The sequence below is a fragment of the Drosophila melanogaster genome, chromosome 2R (assembly GCF_000001215.4).
Source record: "Drosophila melanogaster chromosome 2R".
Lineage (NCBI taxonomy): Eukaryota > Metazoa > Arthropoda > Insecta > Diptera > Drosophilidae > Drosophila > Drosophila melanogaster.
Window position 1 is genome coordinate 16,117,031 of NT_033778.4, and position 21,223 is coordinate 16,138,253.

Here is a 21,223-nt window from a genome sequence, read left to right on the forward strand (position 1 = left end):
AATTTGCAAATATACCGCTCTCTGTTGAAAGATGAAGTATAAAAGTGAGCTAGCGTTTTACTAATGGATATCACAACAAAATGTTGTTCGCCGGATTTGGAGTACTATTGTTTGTAGCTGTTGCTGTCGGAGATTCCTTGGATGTGTGCCTGGAGGATATGGGCTGTATGCGAGGCACTCTAATGCCAGGATATCAGAGCGGAGAGTTCGAAGCCTTCATGGGCATTCCCTTTGCCCAGCCGCCAGTTGGACCGCTGCGTCTAAAGGTGGATTGTTCTTTGCTCTCATACTTTCAGAAGGATTACGTATATTGAATGCTTTCAGAACCCTGTGCCGAATGAACCCTGGGAGGGAGTACTCGATGCTGGAGCGGCGAAGGACAGCTGCATTCAGAGAAGTTACTTTGCAAAAGAATGGGGTTTGATGGGAGTGGAGGACTGCCTCTACCTGAACGTCTACAGACCGAAGGTATCAAGATTTGTAGTAAGCATTCTAAGATAGTCCTGATGGGTTTGGTTTTATAGAATCGCGCTGAAGATAAGTTGCCCGTGATGGTTTATATACATGGAGGCGGTTTCTTTAGCGGATCTGCCCATCCGATGGCTAGTGGACCAGAGTATCTGATGGATACAAACAAGGTGGTCATGGTAACAATGAACTATCGCCTTGGTCCCTTCGGTAAGTTGTAGGGATTATCAAAAAAAAAAACACCACTCACGTGGAGATCAAATGTTGCAGGTTTTCTAAGCACTGGCGATGAGCACATGCCAGGGAATTTCGGTTTCAAGGATCAGCGATTGGCTCTGCAGTGGATACAAAAACACATAGCTACATTCGGAGGAGATCCAAAAAAGGTCACGGTCCTTGGGCACAGTGCTGGCGGAATATCTGCCCACTTGCACATGATTAGCCCCAATTCAAAGGGTCAGTTTGTTTTTTAATTGTATTTTGATCGCAAATAAGTCACACGCTTGTTTGCAGGACTTTTCCAAAATTCCATGTCCTTGACTGGCACCATGTTTCTGTCGGCCATGAAGATTCTCAAAGATCCCCTAAGTCAGGCAAGGCGTCTGGGCAAGGAATTGGCCATCGATCAAGCGGAGAGTCTCAGTTCCCAGGATCTTGCGGAAGCGCTACGTAATGTGTGTCCTAAAAAACTCCTTGTTAGTGTGGACAGCTTAAAGGTGTGGGATAACATGCCCCATCTAACCACTCTCCCAGTACTGGAGGCTCCATCTCCCGATGCCTTCCTGGTCGAGGATCCGCTAGATGCCCATCGGGCAGGTCGCATTAACCAGATGCCCTGGATACTAAGCCTAAGTTCGCGAGCTGGTGAAGGTTCTCTATTCATAATGCGTGCCTTCATTAATCCCAAGCTGCGGGCAGAGTTCAATGAGAACTTCCTGGAACATATGGCCCTGCTGCTTAACCTGCCCGAGGGAACTCCCGTCCAGATGGTCAGCGAAATACTTGATGCTTACGACTTTAAAGGAGATAGTCTTAACAACGATACCATGTTGAAATTGGCAGAGATATCTGGTGACTTCAACTTTTATTATCCGATTTATGAAACTATTTCGTCGTATGTCACCTATGCAAATCTCGAAGAGAATCCACTATTCATCTATATCTTTGAGTTTGCCGGCCTAAACTCTATAACAAAGTTTTTTGCTGGCACCACTGACGACTATGGTCTTGGAGCAGTTCACATGGATGATGGTCTGCACACCATACGCATTCCGGTTAGCTTCGATGATTTTCCCAAGGACTCGGAAGATGCCAAGGTTATACAACGAATGTCTTCGCTGATGACGGATTTCGCCAAAACGGGGTAAGCTGGGAATAGCTTAGTAGATATATTTCATATCTTTATATCTCTATAGAGTTTTCCACGAAGAATCCATCTGTAAAGTTTCGGATTTCAAAGAACAGGGAATGTGCAACTATCTTCACTTTGGTGGCAACAAAGAAAAGTATCTGGAAGATATTCGAAACAGCATAACGCTCACCGCATTTCCCATATGGAAAAAGCTATTTGCATAGCTCTCTCAATTCGATTATAACTACTTCGGGTTAATTTAAGAATGAACCCGCGTTAAATAAAACCCATTAATTTGCGAAATGGAACAGAATGTGTAATGGGTACCATTGCAGATACCCCAGATTTTCATTGAGGCATTGTAAGTGCGTTCCATTTTCATAAATGCCTGCTGCTCCATCACATCCCATCCAATCCCAGTTGCGATTCGAAGGTCAATTTACATATGCAGAATGTGCAAGAAATGAGATTAAGTGCGAATAAAAGGCCCGACGACATGCGACATGAGATAAGATTGCCACCGATCCGTAGCGCAGTATAACTCGCCCGATAGGGGAAACCTCTGTCGACTTGGAGACTTCTCAAGATCTGCTATCTTAAGGTGGAGCACGATCCATGAGAGTGAAAACCGTAACGTTCTATGGGGGTGGTGGTGATAAAAGCGAAAGTGAGTGAATAATATCCAGGTTTCAGATGTTAAGCTCGAAAGTAAAAGTATGCGTGCATCATCTTTGAATACATTCAAGTTGTATAAGCTGTACTATTATTAGTTGCTTCAACTAGTTAGTACAAGCTATTGATCTGTGGTAGCAACAATAGTTAGTAACTTACTTTTTTTTTTGCCAATGACATCTGCACCATGATTTATTTCCGTGTGAATGCATCCGATAGCAAAATCGTGAGCCGAGACAGGATAAAAGCAAACATTTCGATACGATGCGATCGCAGTTGATCGCAAGTCGTCGACTCTGACGGATCGGGGGCATAAGTATAATCCACTGCCACTTTCTACTCGTTCTGGCGCGTGTTTCAAATTACCCTAACCAGATTCGGTTGAGGTCGCTGGTAAGATGCTAGTTGCATTTCCAGATCAATTCCTATTCGCAGCAATCAAGCATACGCCGTGTGTACCGTTCTACAAACGATCCAAAACGATCCCAAACAGCTGGCTAAATCGCGCTGATCTGTATAAATTTTCCACCGCACATTTTGTCAAGATTGTGGGCAGAGAGCCACTTGGTACGGAGCAAAAGTTTTCTTCACGATTCAACTGAACAAATCGTCAGATCGATTTGGGCCTCGGTCGCGATAGGTTCTTCCAGCGATTTTCACCCAGCGACTGTCTAAGTCTAAGATTGAGTGAGTAATTGAGCTTTTCCACCAGGATAGTGGGCCTGATGGCTGATGGCTTATGGTCAGCAAATCCATTTAAAGACCAAATTAAAGTTGACATCATCTTGAGCGAGTTAACGGGCAGCATAGGAAGCCCCAACAAAAAAAAAATTGATCATAAATAACCAATCGTTTTGCATAATTAACGATCCATTAGCTCTATTTTCAGTGATTTCGTGGACCGCCGGCGATGATTCAACAACGGATGCTACAACTGCTGCTTCTTGGACAGCTCTTGGCTGGCCCTGGACCCTTCTGCGCGGCCTTGGCCACTGTGGACCAGCTCACCGTGTGCCCACCGAGCGTGGGCTGCCTGAAGGGCACCAATCTCCAGGGCTATCAGTCCGAAAGATTCGAGGCCTTCATGGGCATTCCCTATGCCCTGCCTCCCATTGGAGATCTGAGATTCAGTGTATGTTAATTGGGCATCTTTGCTCAGAGATTCCATTTATGTACCAGCTACTTCTTCGTCAGAATCCCAAGGTAATGCCCAAGTTGCTGGGGATGTACGATGCCAGTGCGCCCAAGATGGACTGCATCCAGAAGAACTATCTGCTGCCAACGCCAGTTGTCTACGGCGATGAGGATTGCCTCTACTTGAATGTCTACAGGCCAGAGGTGAGATAAAATCGAATTTCTTAGGAGGATCTAAGAAAGTACAGGGTCAGTAGGGATGATCCGGCTTTGCGAAATCCTGTCCAGCTTAAATGATTGCCTTATTTAGATTCGAAAATCCGCACTACCTGTAATGGTCTATATCCATGGCGGCGGCTTCTTTGGCGGCTCTGCAGGACCAGGGGTAACTGGACCCGAATACTTTATGGACTCCGGTGAAGTGATTCTGGTGACCATGGCCTATAGGCTAGGACCCTTTGGTGAGGCCGAAGATAACTAACAAAGTGTAAGAAGTGTAATTTTTGAGTTTCTCGTTCCACACAAAGGATTCCTATCGACGCAGGATGCTGTGATGTCTGGTAACTTTGGCCTAAAGGATCAGAACTTGGCACTGCGTTGGGTGCAGCGCAACATTCGTTTCTTTGGCGGCGATCCTCAGCGGGTGACCATTTTCGGCCAAAGTGCCGGCGGCGTGGCTGCCCACATGCACCTGCTGAGTCCCAGATCCCATGGCCTGTTCCATCGAGTGATCAGCATGAGCGGCACGGCCAATGTGCCCTTCGCCATTGCGGAGCAGCCACTGGAGCAGGCTCGCCTCCTGGCGGAGTTTGCAGACGTGCCAGATGCCAGGAATCTGAGTACAGTAAAGCTAACCAAGGCACTGCGTCGAATAAATGCCACCAAGCTACTGAATGCCGGCGATGGTCTCAAGTACTGGGATGTGGATCACATGACCAATTTCCGTCCAGTGGTCGAGGAGGGATTGGAAGTCGATGCCTTTCTCAACGCGCATCCCATGGATATGCTGGCCCAAGGAATGCCCACATCCATTCCCCTGCTTCTCGGCACTGTTCCAGGTGAGGGTGCAGTCAGGGTGGTGAACATTCTGGGCAATGAGACGCTACGCCAGAGTTTTAACTTGCGATTCGACGAGCTGCTGCAGGAACTGCTGGAATTCCCGGCCAGCTTTAGCCAGGATAGGCGCGAAAAGATGATGGATCTGCTGGTGGAAGTGTATTTCCAGGGCCAGCATGAAGTCAACGAGCTGACCGTCCAAGGGTTTATGAATGTAAGTCGATGGGGCTGATGTTAATCAGTTAACTAAGTTAATATGATCAAGCTAAATGCATTTTAATTTATGAAAATGTATCGAGCATTCATTAATCATAGCTTTATTCTATAACTAGTTTTTATCTATTTTTATATGTAGTTTATTTATAAACCACTTCTTGATTTCCAGTTAATATCTGATAGGGGTTTCAAGCAACCCCTATACAATACCATTCACAAAAATGTTTGCCACACGCCGAATCCCGTCTACTTATATAGTTTCAACTATCAAGGACCTCTTAGCTATGCCTCTGCCTATACATCCGCGAATGTGACCGGAAAATATGGAGTAGTGCACTGCGATGATCTGCTCTATCTGTTCCGTAGTCCACTGCTCTTTCCCGACTTTCAGCGGAACTCCACGGAGGCGAAGGTGATACATTCCTTTGTTGATTACTTCGTGCACTTCGCCAAGTTTGGGTGAGACTAAGTTTGATAGTATGGATTGTTTGGGTACTATAATGAATCAACATATATTTTTCGCAGAAAACCCAGGAATTCCGAGTCACTGACCCCCTGCTCCATTGAGGTGCTCCAGTCACGTCCCGACGGAATATGCGACTATCACGAATTCGCAAATGCACCAGATGCCTACCAAGGCTTCGAGGTTCACGTGGCCAGCGAATTCCAAACGGATAGGGTGAATCTATGGTCGCATATACTCAACGAAAAGTAAAATAGTTCTAAACTCTGCTCAACCGATAAACTAATGTACATATATGAACGGTTGGTACTGAAAAAAGTCGTAGAAAGTAAGATAGAATGCAGCTATTGTAAGAAAATAAACTACTATCAATACTTAAGAACAAGCATTATTTCAGTTAGTTATTTGTTTTGCTTGCTATTTTGGATCTAACGTTTTTGGTTACATAATTCTTAGAAATACCTCTACCTTTAATAGTTGTCTGGAAATTCGCCTCGCTTTCCTATTTCTAAGTGTGCCAAACTTGATAAGCCATAAAATAAATTTGCAACACGTGGGTTATATCTATATTACGGCATTCGAAAAATGTTTTGAGTGGGAAAAAGCGTGCCATAAAAGCAGGTTTAGCAAATTAAGTATACGCCGCGTGGCGGCAATGAGAAATGTGTTCGTAATAGTTCAGTAGTTCTTCCTCGCTCAGATGGATTGCAATTGTAAATCAATTGATTATTCATAGATCGGAGTGAATTGTTCTGACAGGTGACTGCTGATTATTATCTCGTCTATATTGAGTAATATAAATATTAGCTAATGACTCATGATTTGCATACTGCATTTCCTGTGACTTAATTTTTGTTGTATGTATGATGTTTGTTGTCATGTATATTCCACAAATGTAACTTTGAGTGCAATGAACTTTTTGTGGCTGGCAAATTGGGTTAGCACATGCAATGTATCCCTATTGCCTGGATTTATGTCAACCTCGAGCACAATTAAAATCAATAGAGAGCGCAGTGAAATCATTCAGGTGTCTGACAATTCCTGCAGGACATTCGTCAGTCACATTTATTGCTGGCTAGTGGAAAGTTCGACAATGGAGCTGCGTCGGAAAATCGCTCTGCATATTCTGCCCCTATTTTTAGCCATATTTCTATTCACCATGGGCGAGGCATATCTGAAGAGTGTCCGCGTGGATGAGATTCCCTTTGCCGGAAGAAAGGCCCTGGCCAATCGGCGGTCCAGCGGTATTCATCTCATCTCCAGTCTGGAGCATCAGCGCACTTTTCTTCATCTCTTCCATGTGCCCTGTAAGTTAAGCAATCTATTTCGCAATCGAAAGTGTTATATACAAGAATGGGCCATAGTTTTTCCACATTTAACTAGAATGTTCTAGATCAAGATCTCTGTATTTTGAACAAGGATTAGAACATAGGTTTCTGTGTGATATCTTCCCAATTTACAATAGTTCTTTTCAGTTTAAAAGACATCCACAACGCATTGAAATCATTTTAAGAGACGAATACGGCTAAGCCTAAAAGTATGCTATACTTTTTCACAATTTATCATATGTCGCAAGGAAACAATGAATAAACTTCTTTAGCAACTAAAATATTTAAATTTTTATCTCCTCAAGCATATGAATACTTTTATTAAGGCTAGCAGAATTACAAATCGCTTAAATTTTTACATTTCAGACATCATATGCTTTTATGCCGCGAAGGGCAAATGGCCATATGTGCCTGGATTCATGAAATACCGGGTTGACAATGCAGCTCGCAGTTTCTTCAATCAGAACGACAGTTTCATCAAACAGTTTTGCACCAAGTGGATTCAGGTGAAGGAGTGCTTTCGTCCCTTATTCGGTGGGTGGCAACTCTTTATGGAGTTCAGACATAGATTGACCTATTTAGGCACCTCTTTCCAGACAAATCAAATAACACAGATGTTGAAGTGGAAACGCTCGATGCAAAAATTCAGGGACAGCGTTGTAATTGTGACAAATTGTTGCTCTCAACGGAGCCACCTGTACCGGTCGTCTACTTCGACAAGAACTACATTGGAAACGTCAGTTCGGAAACGATTTTGAATACCATTGAGTTTCTTGAGAGTTTCCTGCCACCGCCCACTAAAAAACACAAGCGCAAGAATCGCGTTCGCGGGCGCGTAGATGATATGGATATTGAATAGAAATCGTTCTTTTTCATTCGCATATACCTTCGTAACGCACTTAGATTTTAATCATCACAATCATAACCAAAAAATCATCGCTTAAATTTGAATTCAAATTCGGTTGTCAACAGTTTTCTAGAGATAAGTGGTACACTATCTGTAATGCTCAGAATATTATGGCAAAATAAAAATTCTTTAATTAACAGAGCGCAACTTAGCTTGTTAATATAGATTCTTGTTCATGTTTTTGTATTAAATGTAAAAATATTTATTAAAAATTGCTTTAAATGTTTTTTATCGATAGGCATAGCTATACCGATATTAGTCGATAGATATGCAGCTGGTCTTAGTTTATCGATAGTACTATCGAAATTGTCATCGCCAATTGGATTCTGGTATATATTCGCGGTCGCCGGACGGTCACACTTATTGCACTTACTCCAGTTGGAAAGGCAACAGTGTTCGCGTCGCGGAAGAAACAAGAAAGAAAAACAGCGAGAAGCACTGCAAATGCATTGGCTGCATTTAAAGAACAACCGCGATTAGAGGAAGTGTCTCAGTACACAGTCGAATTAGCCATACAAATTGGCAAAAGTGTTATAAAAGAGAAGCGCGGTGGTGTGCCAACAGCCCAAGAGCAAATTCTTTTGCATTCGCTTTTGAACCGCTTTCATCGCGAGTTCCCGTTTCTCTGTGTGCGTGAGCAAAGAGCGTGTGCAAATAACTTTTTGCCGCGTTGTCCGCCTGCTGCGAATTTCCAACCGAAAGAGGACAGCGAGAGCGCGAGAAGAGAAGAGAGGATCGAGTGATCGGGTGAATGTCGCTGAAACACCAGAAGCAATCCTACCAACCGCTCCCAACGGCGGCCGCCATGGACAATCCGGCGATGATCCAGAGCAGCGGTAGCAGTGGGAGCAGCTCCTCTGAGGAGGGCGGGAGTCGTGAGGATGTGGCCAATCTATCGCCGCTCGGACTGCCTACGACCTACTCGTCACAGCAATTGATGCCCTCGGATACGGACAGCATGGAGGAGGAGCGGCACCGACTGCGTCCCCACCACCATCACCACCACCCACTGGGCGAGCACCACCACATCCCGGGCATACCACCATCCGCCGTCGTGCCATCGCGTCTCTCCAGCGTGGGCAGATCGCAGTGGTTCACCGTTACCGTGCTATGCTTCGTCAACCTCATCAACTACATGGATCGCTTTACGATCGCAGGTGAGTCCGGTGATACCTCTTTGGGTGTCCTATGGGATTCCATACGTTTTTTGGGGGGCTTGTTGCCGCAGTAGATAGGAAAATTTGTTGACACTATTGAAGAAGATTGCTATAGACCGCTGTAAAAATCACAACTTTTGTGTGACCAAAAGATTGGGCAGCCCAAAGCACTTATAGTATGTATTCATTTATATATCAGGCAAAAGAATAATAAAAACATTTAAATTGCACAAAATCTGCTGACAAAATCATAATGTTATTAATTAGCAGCCGCTAATCAACAATACTTGTGACCTAATCAGTTGAAATTTATACCTCATCGTCGACAATGCGAGTCGTCGCGTTCCCATTGTTTACAAAATGTACCATAAAGATTGCGAGCGAGAGAATTTGATTAGTGACTAATCTACTTACAAGTGAATCACGCGATCCAAAAATATTCATACAGAGCATTTTATCATTCGATTCGCTTTGCACCGAAACTCGGGACATTTCCACTGGGTGGGCAATCAATCAAGACCCATTTCGCCTAAACCTAAACATATGTATATTATTTCTAGCACTCAGGTGCGATAAAATGGAGTGAGTGAGCACGGCGGTGGCGGCACCTGACCTGCTTAGCACGGCGGGTAATGGTAGTTGCGATCGGCGATCAGAAAGTCCCCCGCCCGCGTGACAATTACAGGGTAATCTCATGTTTCAGTCGATAAATACAGACACACTGCCCACATAATTGTTGAGTTTATTATTATTAAGAACATTAGCGAAGGAAATTGATCTTAATTCATGCGGGCGGCATTTCATTGGACACTTGTTGAGTGCCGAAGTTCTTTTCACTGTTTACTTGTGTCTGGAAAATGAGACTACTACCGATTGCACTTGCACTTCGACTGGCGACATCTTAGTTACACAAAACGCGGTGCAAATCGATTGGAAACTTGTTTCAGGTTACATGGCGAAACAAGTTGTGACTGATTATTATACGTACAAGTCCGCCTCAGACGACCGTTTAATATGCATTTCTAAATATGTGTATATTATAGCTATAGTTTCGCATTTTCTTCGTGAACCTGAACAGCCAGTTCTTCCTGAGTCAGCAGAACTTTTCCACTCAAGGCCATGTGATAACGTCTTTTACTGTATGTGTAGTTGCAATTAATTTGCAATTATAAATCACTGGCTATTAGTTATCAGTTGATTGCCGCAGCGGCAATTGGAAATCGATCTTACAACCCTTTTTTTTCGGTTGCAAATCATAAGCTTTTGATTCGTGTAAAGCCACCGGATCGAGTGACTAAAAAAACATCATACGACTTTTTGCAACAGAACAGGAAGTGGAATTACTCACCGAAAAGGGGCGATAGCACTTACATACCGAGCCAAACAAAATCGCTGTTTACATATTATATTTAATATAAACACACATCGCTACTCGCCACTCGGAAATTTTCATTATTTCCATGGGCGCCTAATTGATTGTTTATTTTGAGAATTCTGCGAGCGCAAGGCGAAATAGAAAACTCATATAAACAATGGTCGGTCGCACAAGGTTTTTGTTTTGCCATTTCTGCCAGTGGCATTGTTATCATTATCAACCCCCCCCCCACTTTTTTGGGCCTTATCAAGAAGTGGCTGAAACCAGACGCGCTGCATAATCAATTGCATTGGATCACCAGCTGCAGTGCACGTGGTGTTTTGGGTCACTTTTTTGCAGTGATTAGATTACCAAGCGATTATTTGTTTAGCTTCTGCTAACTGACTGCTCTGATTGCTTGGCCCTTTTGTATTTAATGTGAATTTCGGCATTTGCAACGTTTCCGTGTGGTTGTATATAACAAGCAAAAATACATGCATACATATGCATATATTTATTTGGCGCACATAGACGTGTGTATCAGCTGATGTCTGCCCAACCTAATGGAATGCATTTAATTATAATTTTAAGTGCGTCTCGGCCTTTGGCTTCGACCTCCGACTTTGCTGAAATTCGCCTGGTTTTTTAAGCTAAAACCGACCGACTGACGGTAGTGGTGTGATGTTTTGTAACCACCTCGTTCGGTCAAAAAAAAAAAAAAAACACTGGGAAGCCCCCCTCTTCATTCATGATCGTGATCTGTGTGAGGGTGGATGGGAAGGGGGGGGCGGGGCTATTCTGTTGTTGACAGTAAATTCAATTTCTGCACCGACAGCGAACTTTGATCATCGCAAAAAGAACTGGCATTTATTTTGGTCAACAGATATGTGGGCTGAGATATATAGACCAAGTTGCCGTTCTGCTATGCTTCCGACGTAATTTTCTTGGCCCCCATCCAAAGCAAGCGATCACAATAATTGTCTATGTCAATTGATCGAGTTGAGATTTCGGTGGCATACATATATCTGTTTTTAGTTATTTTCAAGTCTTTTGCAATCACTTTTACTTTTTTTTTGCCATTTTTCAACGTTTGTTTTGCATATTTTGCATTTGTTTAAACCCAAAAGTCACTGAGTTCGGTTTTTTATATATTCGCTTTAAATGTTTTTTTTTCTGCGAAAGATACATAAAAACTTTCCATTTTGTTGCCATCGCAGTTGGGGAAAGAAATAACAATGAAAAGAAAATATAAAATATGCAGCCTTGACAAACCGAAATTGTCAATACCCTTGGAAAATAACCACCAACTGAGTGAAATTACTCACACTGAAATTTACTGAATCAATTCCATTGCATAAACATTTGTCCAAACGATATTTCTAAATATGGCACAAACTTGTGGATAGTTTACTTACGTATGCCTCAAATTTGAATAGGTTCTTTGGTTACACAAAACGCGTGGATGTAACAAATGCACATTTCCTTAGCGTATTTTGCATTTTTGTTTGAGGCTTGCGCGCTCATTCAACGTCAATGGTTCTATTCTGCATTCAAGATACGTTTTTTGGGTCAACGACCTACGCAAAGTGCAGTGCACACTTTTTGCCGCAACAAATTCAATTAACGAAAGGCAAAAAAACTATCCGAAGAATAGTAGAAAAAAGGTTGGGGTAGGGAATGTCTGGAACGCGATGGTTGGGGAACACTTTTCTGTGGGCGCCGCCGCTTTCACAATTAATTTCCACCTGGCCCGCCGAAAAGAAAGCAAGAAAGTTTTTCTCTAAACACAATTCGAGTGCTCCGCTAAGCATTCAAATGCATTCCAAGCGAAAGTCACAGCCTCAGTGAGTTTTTATCTTTTTGGTTTTCGTTTTTTTTTGGGTTTTGACTTCGACTCGTGGCCGAAATATCTGTCAGAAATTCGTCGTTTATTCATCGTCCGATTTTAAAGCTTACGCTGCATATCGCGCGATTTTTCAAGGCCGACGTCATCAGACGCCACAGAACATGGGGGGTCAGAGGGAGATAGACTGCTGTTGTGCCGAAAGAGAGGGAGAGAGTGACTGAGAACAGTCACTTTCGGACGCAAACAACTTTTTCATTCATTCATGGTAATGAGAGTCCCGGCTTTGTTGTTGTGGCTTCTGCAGTTGCCTGGTTATAAATATTGGCTTTTTAAACGGATCAACGTTCTACAGATTTCTCTGGCCACAGTACAGTGCATTTTTATAGTAATAAGCTTCGTTGAAATTGGAAAAATAAAACACTTCAAAATTTCGACTTCTGGAATTTGTACTGCTCAAGTAATAGAAATTATTTTGAGATAAACGTACATACATTTCAGAGTCTTTTAGTAAATACCACTAGTCATTGTCTGGTTTCCAGAAAGTTCCACCTTTGGGGAAGTCCAAATATTATTTGTAATAAAACCTAGCATTGCGAATCCCACTGTCGCGTTTATTGGGCACAAGAGAGAACAAACCAAAGAGAGAATTTGGCCAGAGAGATAAACAGGTTCTAAAAATGCGGCAGCCGGCTAAAAAAGAATACTAATACTAAATACATTGACGAAACTTCCCCAAAAGTGGGGAAAATGGTAATGAGAGGGAGGTATGTATGTATCTACGTATTCCTTTGACTTCTTTTGTTTTTGGCCAAGAAGTGCCCATAAACATTAGGAATTCCTTGCGTGGAATGAGATTACTCGTTAAGTGTGCGAGATAGCAATAATATAAATATACATATGTATATATCATAAGGAATGCCTCACCCAGACCAGCCCCACTGTGTCCCCCCTCCGCCTCTCTCCGCCAGCCACTCTCAGTCCACAATCGCAATGCAGTACACACACACACGCACACAGACTTATCGCGTGGCGTCCCCCAACCGTTACGTCACTAGGCAAGGCAAACAAACACGCTGATTGGTCGAAAAACATCGTACGATAAATTTCTCAAATCGAAATGAGCGAAAAGACCCAGAAAATGGAATAATTAAAAAGCAAAGGCTGATTCACTGCAACTTGGCTGCTTCGTGCCACGTTTCGCTTCGGTTCGCGGGGGTTCGTGGAGCTTCGGCTCTCTCTCTCTCTTGAGGTCTCTTTGCGGCTCTCTTTTTCGTTCGCTCGCTCTCCTTCTTTGGGGCACAACTTGTTGAGCTTTCTGTGTGTCATTGTTGTTGCTGCTGCATTTGCCGGCTTCTGATCTCAGACACTCTCTCTCTCCTTCTCTTCCCCACTCTCACTCTCTCCCATCGCCCACTTGATTTTGTGGGCCGTTGTTTATTTTTGGGTACTCAAGCACTTTAGGTAGTTATTTTATTTTGGCCATTCCGCAAAGGCCAATGTACGAAGAGAGACGCATAGAAATACGGAGCTTAATAGCGGTTTTTGTTTTTATTTTGAGCTGCATGTAGAATGTAGGAAGTAGCGTTAGATCGGCTAACAGTTATTGACGAAGGTCGTTTGTCAATTAATTCGCTAGTTGCACATCCGTTTGTTAATGAATTTTTAAACGTCGCAAAGCTGAAGACGAGACGTGCAGGAAATACATGACCACACAGCTGAGAAAATGTGTGCGAAGGTGATCGCAGCGATCGATATTCAAATCATGACACAGATTTTCATCAGATCGATACATTGATTATCGGAGCTACGAAATAACTAGTAAGATAATGATATTTCGATATTTCAACACTTCGATTGTTACCAATTGAAAAGCTATCCTTCAGCTGATAAAAAGTTGCGGATCTTATCAGTACTTACTATTCGAGACTATAAACAGCATGATTATGATATATTTACATTTTCAATGTTATTTTAAGATAAATAATGACATTGAGATCCAACATATTGTCACACCCTTGACTATCGATTGCAGATATTATTACCACTACAAAGATATCGACAAAAATGGGCGTTGTATCAACTTTGATCAATTAAAGTTGGTACTATCTATATAGGCTTCTCTTTAATAGATATCGATGGGTTTATTATGGCACTCTGGGGAAAATATGATGACCCATAAAAGCATACGCCACATTTCCGGAATTTTCTCGCCGTCATAGTGGGGCTCCAATGACTGGGGAGTGCTAATTATAGATACATCCATCTGCCCTGCTAAACTGAACAATTTGGGACTTACGTAAAACACTCGAATATAGCAAGCTTGTATTAACGATTTATATGGTTTGTCAATTAACAACTCCCGCTGAGGATGGGCTGATATGTACGAAGTACAATGTATACAATGTATATCACACATCACGCGAATTCCTAATACATAATGCCAATAAAAGAGTAATACATAATACTGTATGTTCATTTACATTTCCACCGATACCACTTTTCTAAAATGTACATTTCGAAAAGGATCTAATCTCCGCTTTTCATCCTTTCATCTTCCAGGAGTTCTCACAGATGTCCGAAATGATTTCGATATTGGCAATGATAGTGCCGGACTTCTCCAGACGGTCTTCGTTATCTCGTACATGGTATGCGCCCCCATCTTCGGCTATCTGGGCGATCGTTACTCCCGCCCCTGGATAATGGCGGTGGGCGTGGGTCTGTGGAGCACCACCACCCTACTGGGGTCGTTCATGAAGCAGTTTGGATGGTTCATCGCCTTCAGAGCGCTGGTCGGGATCGGCGAGGCATCGTACAGTACCATCGCACCGACGATTATCTCGGATCTGTTCGTGCACGACATGCGCTCCAAGATGCTGGCACTGTTCTACTTTGCCATACCCGTGGGATCCGGTCTGGGGTGAGTGTTCCCCTCTTGACATTGCCGGCCAATGTCCAGGTCAATGATCAACAGTCCGGGAGGATGGGTTCTTATCATCCGTCTACGAATGCGCCTTATCATCTGCTGGTAACAGGCGATGGGGGCCAAAGTTTGAGGACGGTTGATAATCAGCAATACCCACTGCTGGCGAAGCGTGAGAAGTGACACGTGACTGTATGCTTTTGTAAATTGAAATTGAAATTGATTTACTTTTGGAATGCCGACAATTGAAGGCTCTCTAATTCAATTAGAGTGCTGGGTCAATTGGGCGGGTTGATTGGAAATTATGCAACGTCTAATTGGCCGCCAATGCAGCGCGGACCAAGAGTCAATTCATCAGGATCGGTCTCATCAATTCATACCACTTTGTTTTCTTCTCTAAACATAGATACATTGTGGGATCCAAGACAGCGCACCTGGCCAACGATTGGCGCTGGGCTCTGAGGGTCACGCCCATTCTGGGCATTGTGGCAGTTTTCCTCATTTTGCTGATCAAGGATCCGGTGCGGGGTCACAGCGAGGGATCGCACAATTTGGAGGCCACTACCTACAAGCAGGACATCAAGGCGTTGGTCAGGAACCGTTCCTTCATGCTCTCCACGGCTGGATTCACGTGCGTTGCCTTCGTGGCCGGAGCACTGGCCTGGTGGGGACCTTCCTTCATCTATCTAGGCATGAAGATGCAGCCCGGCAACGAGAACATTGTCCAGGACGAGTAAGTGTGCCCGCCCTTGGCAAGCCAAAGCCCCATTTTCACGAACTTGATCCATAAATGACTTGAATATCTCTAAAGAATTTAATCGTGAAAATGGGGCTTGTGCGCAACCTTTTGACACCGAGCCCCCCAAAAATCCCCCCCGCGAATATCGAGCTGTGCGCCTTACAATGATTTCCGATTCGTCGTCAAGCATCTCGTACAAGTTTGGTCTGGTGGCCATGTTGGCCGGACTCATCGGAGTCCCGTTGGGCTCCTTTCTGGCCCAGCGATTGAGGGGTCGCTACGAGAACTGTGATCCGTACATCTGTGCGGTGGGACTTTTCATCTCGGCTCCGATGGTCTTCGCTGCTCTCGTGGTGCCGCAGACAAGCGAGAGCCTCTGCTTTTTCTTCGTTTTCGTGGCCCAGGTGGCACTGAACCTGTGCTGGTCCATTGTAGCCGACATCCTACTGGTAAGATGGTAGAAACAAGATGCAGCAGCAGCAGAAGCAGAAGCAATGAAAGCGCAGGAATCAAATGCTAAAAGCCAGCCAGCCGATTATTGAAAGCAATTCATGAAAGGGGAGCTCTACGTTAAACCCCAAAAACTTGCCCTAACCACCCAATGCTCGTTTAATTGTTAATGCCCAGAATGCACGAAAGCGTTGTTATCCATTTGGAGCTAGTGTTCCCCATGATTAAGACCACCATGCAATGGATAAGAACGTTGTTGTGTATGTCGGGGTTCTTAAGCTTTGGCATAACTAACCGAATGTACCCCGAAATTCCAAACCCCGCCCTTAGTGTTGCGTTCAACTTCGGAGTCATCACCATGTTGGCGGGCCTGCTGGGCGTGCCGCTGGGCTCGTTCCTGTCCCAGTACCTGGTTAAGCGTTATCCCACGGCGGATCCGGTAATCTGCGCCTTTGGGCTGCTCGTGAGTGCGCCGCTGCTGACGGGCGCCTGTCTCTTGGTCAACAGCAATTCGGTTGGCACCTATGCACTCATATTTTTCGGGCAGTTAGCTTTAAATTTGAATTGGGCAATTGTTGCGGACATACTGCTGGTAAGCCAAGTTCCTCAGAACGGGAGACACCTGTAGTCCCGGATATCTAATGCTTTCTATAATTTTGCACCTACACGTATTGTTTGAGTATCGTAACTGTAACTACACACAGAAAAACTTTAGTTATAGCATTAACTTTTTACTGTTATAATGAGTAACACACACGGCACAACCACACACACAACACACACACAACACACCCACCTACACACACAGCTTGCCTACTCACAATTGCCTTAACTTTACTTAACTTAAATTATATATGTTGTCTTTACCCGCATCTTTTACAACTGGTGGTGGTCATCTGATACTCCATTTTGTGGTTGTTTCATGATTTTTGGGTGCGGTTTTTTGAGTTCAGTAAACCGAAGAACTTTAAGGCAGTTTTGGTATGTCTTTAAGTTTCCGAAGGCCCCCGTACATTATCATTCCTTACAAGTCATGTAATCCCCCGAGATAAGACCAATTTATCTCGCCTTATTGCTTTTTGTAAAATGTAATCAACGTAGAGTTTGTCATCTTATCAATGTTACTTTCATCCCTCTTGTGCCCCACTTTTTGGGGGGAGGCAAAAGGGAGTGTCCAACCCCCGAAAATACTTGCAGTGTGCAAATATTTTCACACTCAACCCCCAGTGGAGGTCGTATATTCTTATTAAACCATAGCACTTTCCCAAATTGCAGTGGAAAACCAACCCGCACTTAATATTCAGCCCCATTTCACGAGACCTAGTGTTGAAAATATTCGTATTTATATATGGATTCTCTTGTCTGGTTCACCAAATTTCGGGGGTTATCTTCCGGGGTAGTCACGTTTGACGGTTTTTGCGGAGATAAGCCAGTGGTGATAGGTGATAAGGAAATTAAAAAACCAAAACAGTGAATCATATATATTTGTACTATCGCATTTAGGCAGTATTTTGGAGTAAACTTGAGAAAGTATAAACAAATCATAAACTTAAAGATGAAAAGCACTTTTAATTGAATTAGTTACCACACTAGTACAAATAGGGTTTATAATACACCTCTAATGTCATTAAAAAAAAGCCTTAACTGATTAAGTAACCCAGATTGATAGAATGACCCCATTCAATTGCGAAGGTGTCTCAAGATAATGAATGTTGGGTAAACTCTGTAAGTAGCTGAAAGTTATCCCATATCTCACATAGATAGTGGATATGGAAATTCGTGGACGTAATTCCTTTCGAAAGATACGTACGTATTTCTTAATTTGTTCTAAATTTGGCAGTACGTCAGAGCAGGCAGCATATAGTACAAATACGTGCGGATATATATAAGTATATATAGTGCCCCAACTCACGCCCCCTTTAATGCATTGCTTTTTGGCCACGCACTTGGTTCCTTTTCTGTTTTTTTTTTTTTTATTTTTTGTGACCATTTTGTGCCATTGCAAACGATTCCGTGACAGAAATAAGCAATCTGATTTCGCTTGCCAGCCAAAAACTCACTCGATTATCTAACCCAAAAAAAAAAAAAAAAACGTTGGGGCGATCGGCCCACCTTGGTGGCGTTATATTAATTGGTGCCGGCGATAAGCGAACCGTGATTAGAGATTGCCATTATCTGGCCACCTTTGTTGCCATTGTTTTTGCAGCTCCACAAGATCAGCACAAGGTAAAAGGGAATTGTTGTAATGTCATAGTTATATGGCGTAAATTTTTTGTCGCTTTACATACACACAAAACACACTGCTTAACACACACGCATCGTACATACCTGTAGTTATAACAGTAAAAACTTAATGTGGCCAACAACAGTTTAGCGCACAACAAATTGCCACAGATTCAATTTAAATATATCAGCTCACTACTTACCGATCCACCCTCGCTAAGCAGAGTTCGCTCACAGTGTTCCCAGCCAGGCTCGCCAACTGTTCCCATCTGGTTAGACTCCAACCTGAGAACGCAATGCTAATGTGGCTTTTCTTTTGGGAACCTGTTCTTTGTTTGCTCCCGAAATTCTTGAGTGGCTCCATCTCTGGCGAGCTTTTGGCAAATTTGAATCTACTGTTGGCACACTCACACACACACGCCTACACCTACACACGCATTATCGCTTTAATCGCTTTGTTTTTATTTGTTTTTAATCAATTATTTTAGTTTCGGTCGCAATGTAGAATACTTTCTGGAGCGAACCTATAAGGGTTTAACACCTAGTCGCCACAAGAATGTATTTTCAACTGCACCGATAATCGATAGTCGTAGCTTAAGAATCGGTTGTGGCTTTTGCTTTCATTATTTGCTTTGCATTTTGTTGTTGCTCTTGCACTTTGGCGCCAGAATTCAAGCAAAATCTTAATAACCCTTTCATTTTTGTTATATAGTATGTGGTGGTTCCCACGCGACGTTCAACAGCCGAGGCCTTCCAAATCCTCATCTCACACGCACTCGGTGATGCCGGCAGTCCGTATTTGGTTGGAGCAGTAAGTACACAAAAGAATTTCTATACTACAGTAGTAGTTACTAACTACACCATTTCGATAGATCTCCGAGGCCATCATGAAACACCTGCACAAGAACCCCAGCGACTCTGGACTGACCACCGAGCTGCGAAGCATGTCCCAAGTGGCAGGTTCCGCGATCAGTAATGCCACCCAGGTGATCGCGGAAGCCACCACCAGTTTGATGGAAACAGCACGCTCGTCAGCCTCTCAGGAAGTAGGTGGAATCCACTTAAACTTAGAGTTCACTCTGACTAACTCCCTGGTTTTGCTTATTTTAGTACTCTGATGTGGAGCAATTCGAGGGACTGCAATATGCGCTCTTCTCCACCAGTTTTGTGGAGGTGCTGGGCGGCATTTTCTTCATATTCACCGCCTGCTTTATCATCAAAGACAAGTACAATGCCACACGAGGACTGCAAGGTAAGCTGAATGGGTTGGATTCAGATCTAAATGCCCCTTTCTCAACTATCTATTAGCTTTCTGATTAAAAAGTAACCGAAAAAGTTTGAGCAAATGTAATTTGTTTAAAGAAAGGTCTATAGACTAGATTTTAAGCTAAAATGTATATAGAGAAGACTTTACACCCCTCTTTTAAAGTTAATTGTTAGAACAATGGATACTTTTTAATCAGAAGGTGTCTTATTTGCCCACTCTTTGGCTCAACTGTCTTCCGTTTGATATTGCCAGGCGATCAGGGAGCGCAGGCGGTTCGATCGTCAGTCGCCTTGGCCAGCGGGCAAAAGGACGTCGAGTCCTTCAACTCGGACTGCCTGGTCCTTTGCACTGACATCGCGCTGCGCGAACGCACGTGATAGCTAAAAATATGAAATATGCATTCTGGTGCGCGGCACCAAATGATTACTTTATTTTGGCCCAGTTCCCGGTAGGTGGAATGCTCTAAATTTCGTTAAAACGTTCAGTTCTGCGTGCGTTCCATTGTTGCGTTGTACTAATCTCAGTTACTTGACCCTAATCCATACCCTGTTCTTCATGGCTTTCTGTGTGCTTTGCTTGGCGGAACAAGTTTCTAATGAATGTGTATTAATTGTACCTTTTAGATGCCACGGCTCAGCAACAGCAGCGGGATGAGCGCGGTCAGATTGCCTAATACCAGCCGATTCTGGAGGTTATGCTGCGCACTCAGAGCTCCGATGGCATGCCGGGTGAACTGATACTGACTGAAAACCATCTTTAATTTAATTTACGGTCACTCGCACCACGCACATCCCGCATCGGATCGTACTGGAAGCTTACGGGGACGGGGACACCTTGCTCAGTTGGGCGGACAAGTTCCCGATGTTCATGTTCCTATTGGAAGGGATCGGAGGAAGGAGGAAAATGGGGGAAAGGACCACCATGCCAACACGTTCAAGCACGCCACACCGATTTGTAGATATATATACAAACAAAATCAAAAACTCTCACCCAGGCACTCACTCACTCACCAAGTCATAACATAACACAGATCATTTTACTTGTAAACGTCAAAGGTCTTGGGTACCCAGGATACCTTGCTTCACCCACGTAGTCGTAGATAGGTCTAGCTCTGGTATTTTAGACTAAATCAAAATTAGCAAGAGTTTCAAGCGGACTCGCATTCGAAGAAGTGCTCCCTCAGATCGGATAATGTAAATAGATTATCTCAGGCATCGAATGCGTAGGTCGTGCAGTTTGGATATTTATATTAACGAATGTATATTTAATATGAATTGTAAATATAGATAAGCACCGGGCCATTGTATAAGTGCGTAGTCTATTTAATCAATTTTATCATAACGCCTTAGTTTTACACTGAACATAATTTTAATCATAGCCTTAGTTAGTTGTGTAACGAATTGGAGAAATGTGTGCACCCTCAGCAATTACTGAATATTACAGCAAAACTATTTTGAACCAAAACCAACACCAATCAGTCCTCGAGTTTGCTTTTCTATTTGTTGAATCTCAATCGAATGCTAGCCTAATTGGAACGCAAATTGAAAGCGACATAAAGACTGCGAGCAATCAAATATTGGTCCATCGATATTTGGCTAAGAATAAACCAAACTAATTGTTTAGCAAATAAGGTAATCATCCGGGGCAATAAAGAAACATTTTAAATCACTTT

General features: G+C 43.3%; 4 protein-coding genes across 10 annotated transcripts; all 4 read left to right on the forward strand.

Moving 5' to 3' along the window:
- Nucleotides 1-78: 78 nt before the first annotated feature.
- Jhedup (Juvenile hormone esterase duplication) lies at nucleotides 79-2,119 on the forward strand. The gene is made up of 6 exons (NM_137241.4): nucleotides 79-266; nucleotides 325-468; nucleotides 525-678; nucleotides 739-924; nucleotides 982-1,831; nucleotides 1,884-2,119. Exons 1-6 carry the CDS (start codon nucleotides 81-83, stop codon nucleotides 2,041-2,043), a joined length of 1,680 nt encoding a protein of 559 aa, NP_611085.2. The 5' UTR covers nucleotides 79-80; the 3' UTR covers nucleotides 2,044-2,119.
- Nucleotides 2,120-2,762: 643 nt separating this feature from the next.
- On the forward strand, nucleotides 2,763-5,743 carry Jhe (Juvenile hormone esterase). 3 transcript variants are annotated; one of them, NM_079034.5, is made up of 7 exons: nucleotides 2,763-2,884; nucleotides 3,369-3,623; nucleotides 3,686-3,829; nucleotides 3,936-4,086; nucleotides 4,153-4,895; nucleotides 5,067-5,356; nucleotides 5,423-5,743. In NM_079034.5, the coding sequence occupies exons 2-7, from the start codon at nucleotides 3,402-3,404 to the stop codon at nucleotides 5,610-5,612; spliced, it is 1,740 nt and encodes a 579-aa protein (NP_523758.3). In that variant the 5' UTR covers nucleotides 2,763-2,884; nucleotides 3,369-3,401; the 3' UTR covers nucleotides 5,613-5,743. The 3 variants fall into 3 exon arrangements, with proteins under 3 accessions (NP_523758.3, NP_001163166.1, NP_001286476.1); NM_001169695.2 differs by lacking the exon at nucleotides 2,763-2,884 and adding an exon at nucleotides 3,104-3,178; NM_001299547.1 differs by lacking the exon at nucleotides 2,763-2,884 and adding an exon at nucleotides 3,104-3,178 and having other exon boundaries at nucleotides 3,381-3,623.
- A 710-nt stretch (nucleotides 5,744-6,453) lies between these two features.
- CG30095 (uncharacterized protein) lies at nucleotides 6,454-7,547 on the forward strand (the record flags this gene model as incomplete). The annotated part of the gene is made up of 3 exons (NM_166143.2): nucleotides 6,454-6,667; nucleotides 7,055-7,222; nucleotides 7,285-7,547. 3 exons carry the CDS (start codon nucleotides 6,454-6,456, stop codon nucleotides 7,545-7,547), a joined length of 645 nt encoding a protein of 214 aa, NP_725529.1.
- Nucleotides 7,548-7,950: 403 nt separating this feature from the next.
- spin (spinster) lies at nucleotides 7,951-21,208 on the forward strand. 5 transcript variants are annotated; one of them, NM_166146.2, is made up of 9 exons: nucleotides 7,951-8,752; nucleotides 14,512-14,869; nucleotides 15,279-15,605; nucleotides 15,799-16,060; nucleotides 18,997-19,095; nucleotides 19,157-19,330; nucleotides 19,395-19,536; nucleotides 19,804-19,999; nucleotides 20,175-21,208. In NM_166146.2, the coding sequence occupies exons 1-8, from the start codon at nucleotides 8,347-8,349 to the stop codon at nucleotides 19,926-19,928; spliced, it is 1,893 nt and encodes a 630-aa protein (NP_725532.1). In that variant the 5' UTR covers nucleotides 7,951-8,346; the 3' UTR covers nucleotides 19,929-19,999; nucleotides 20,175-21,208. The 5 variants fall into 5 exon arrangements, with proteins under 5 accessions (NP_725532.1, NP_524823.1, NP_725530.1 ...); NM_080084.3 differs by lacking the exon at nucleotides 15,799-16,060 and adding an exon at nucleotides 16,392-16,653; NM_166144.2 differs by lacking the exon at nucleotides 19,804-19,999.
- The last annotated feature ends 15 nt before the right edge of the window (nucleotides 21,209-21,223 follow it).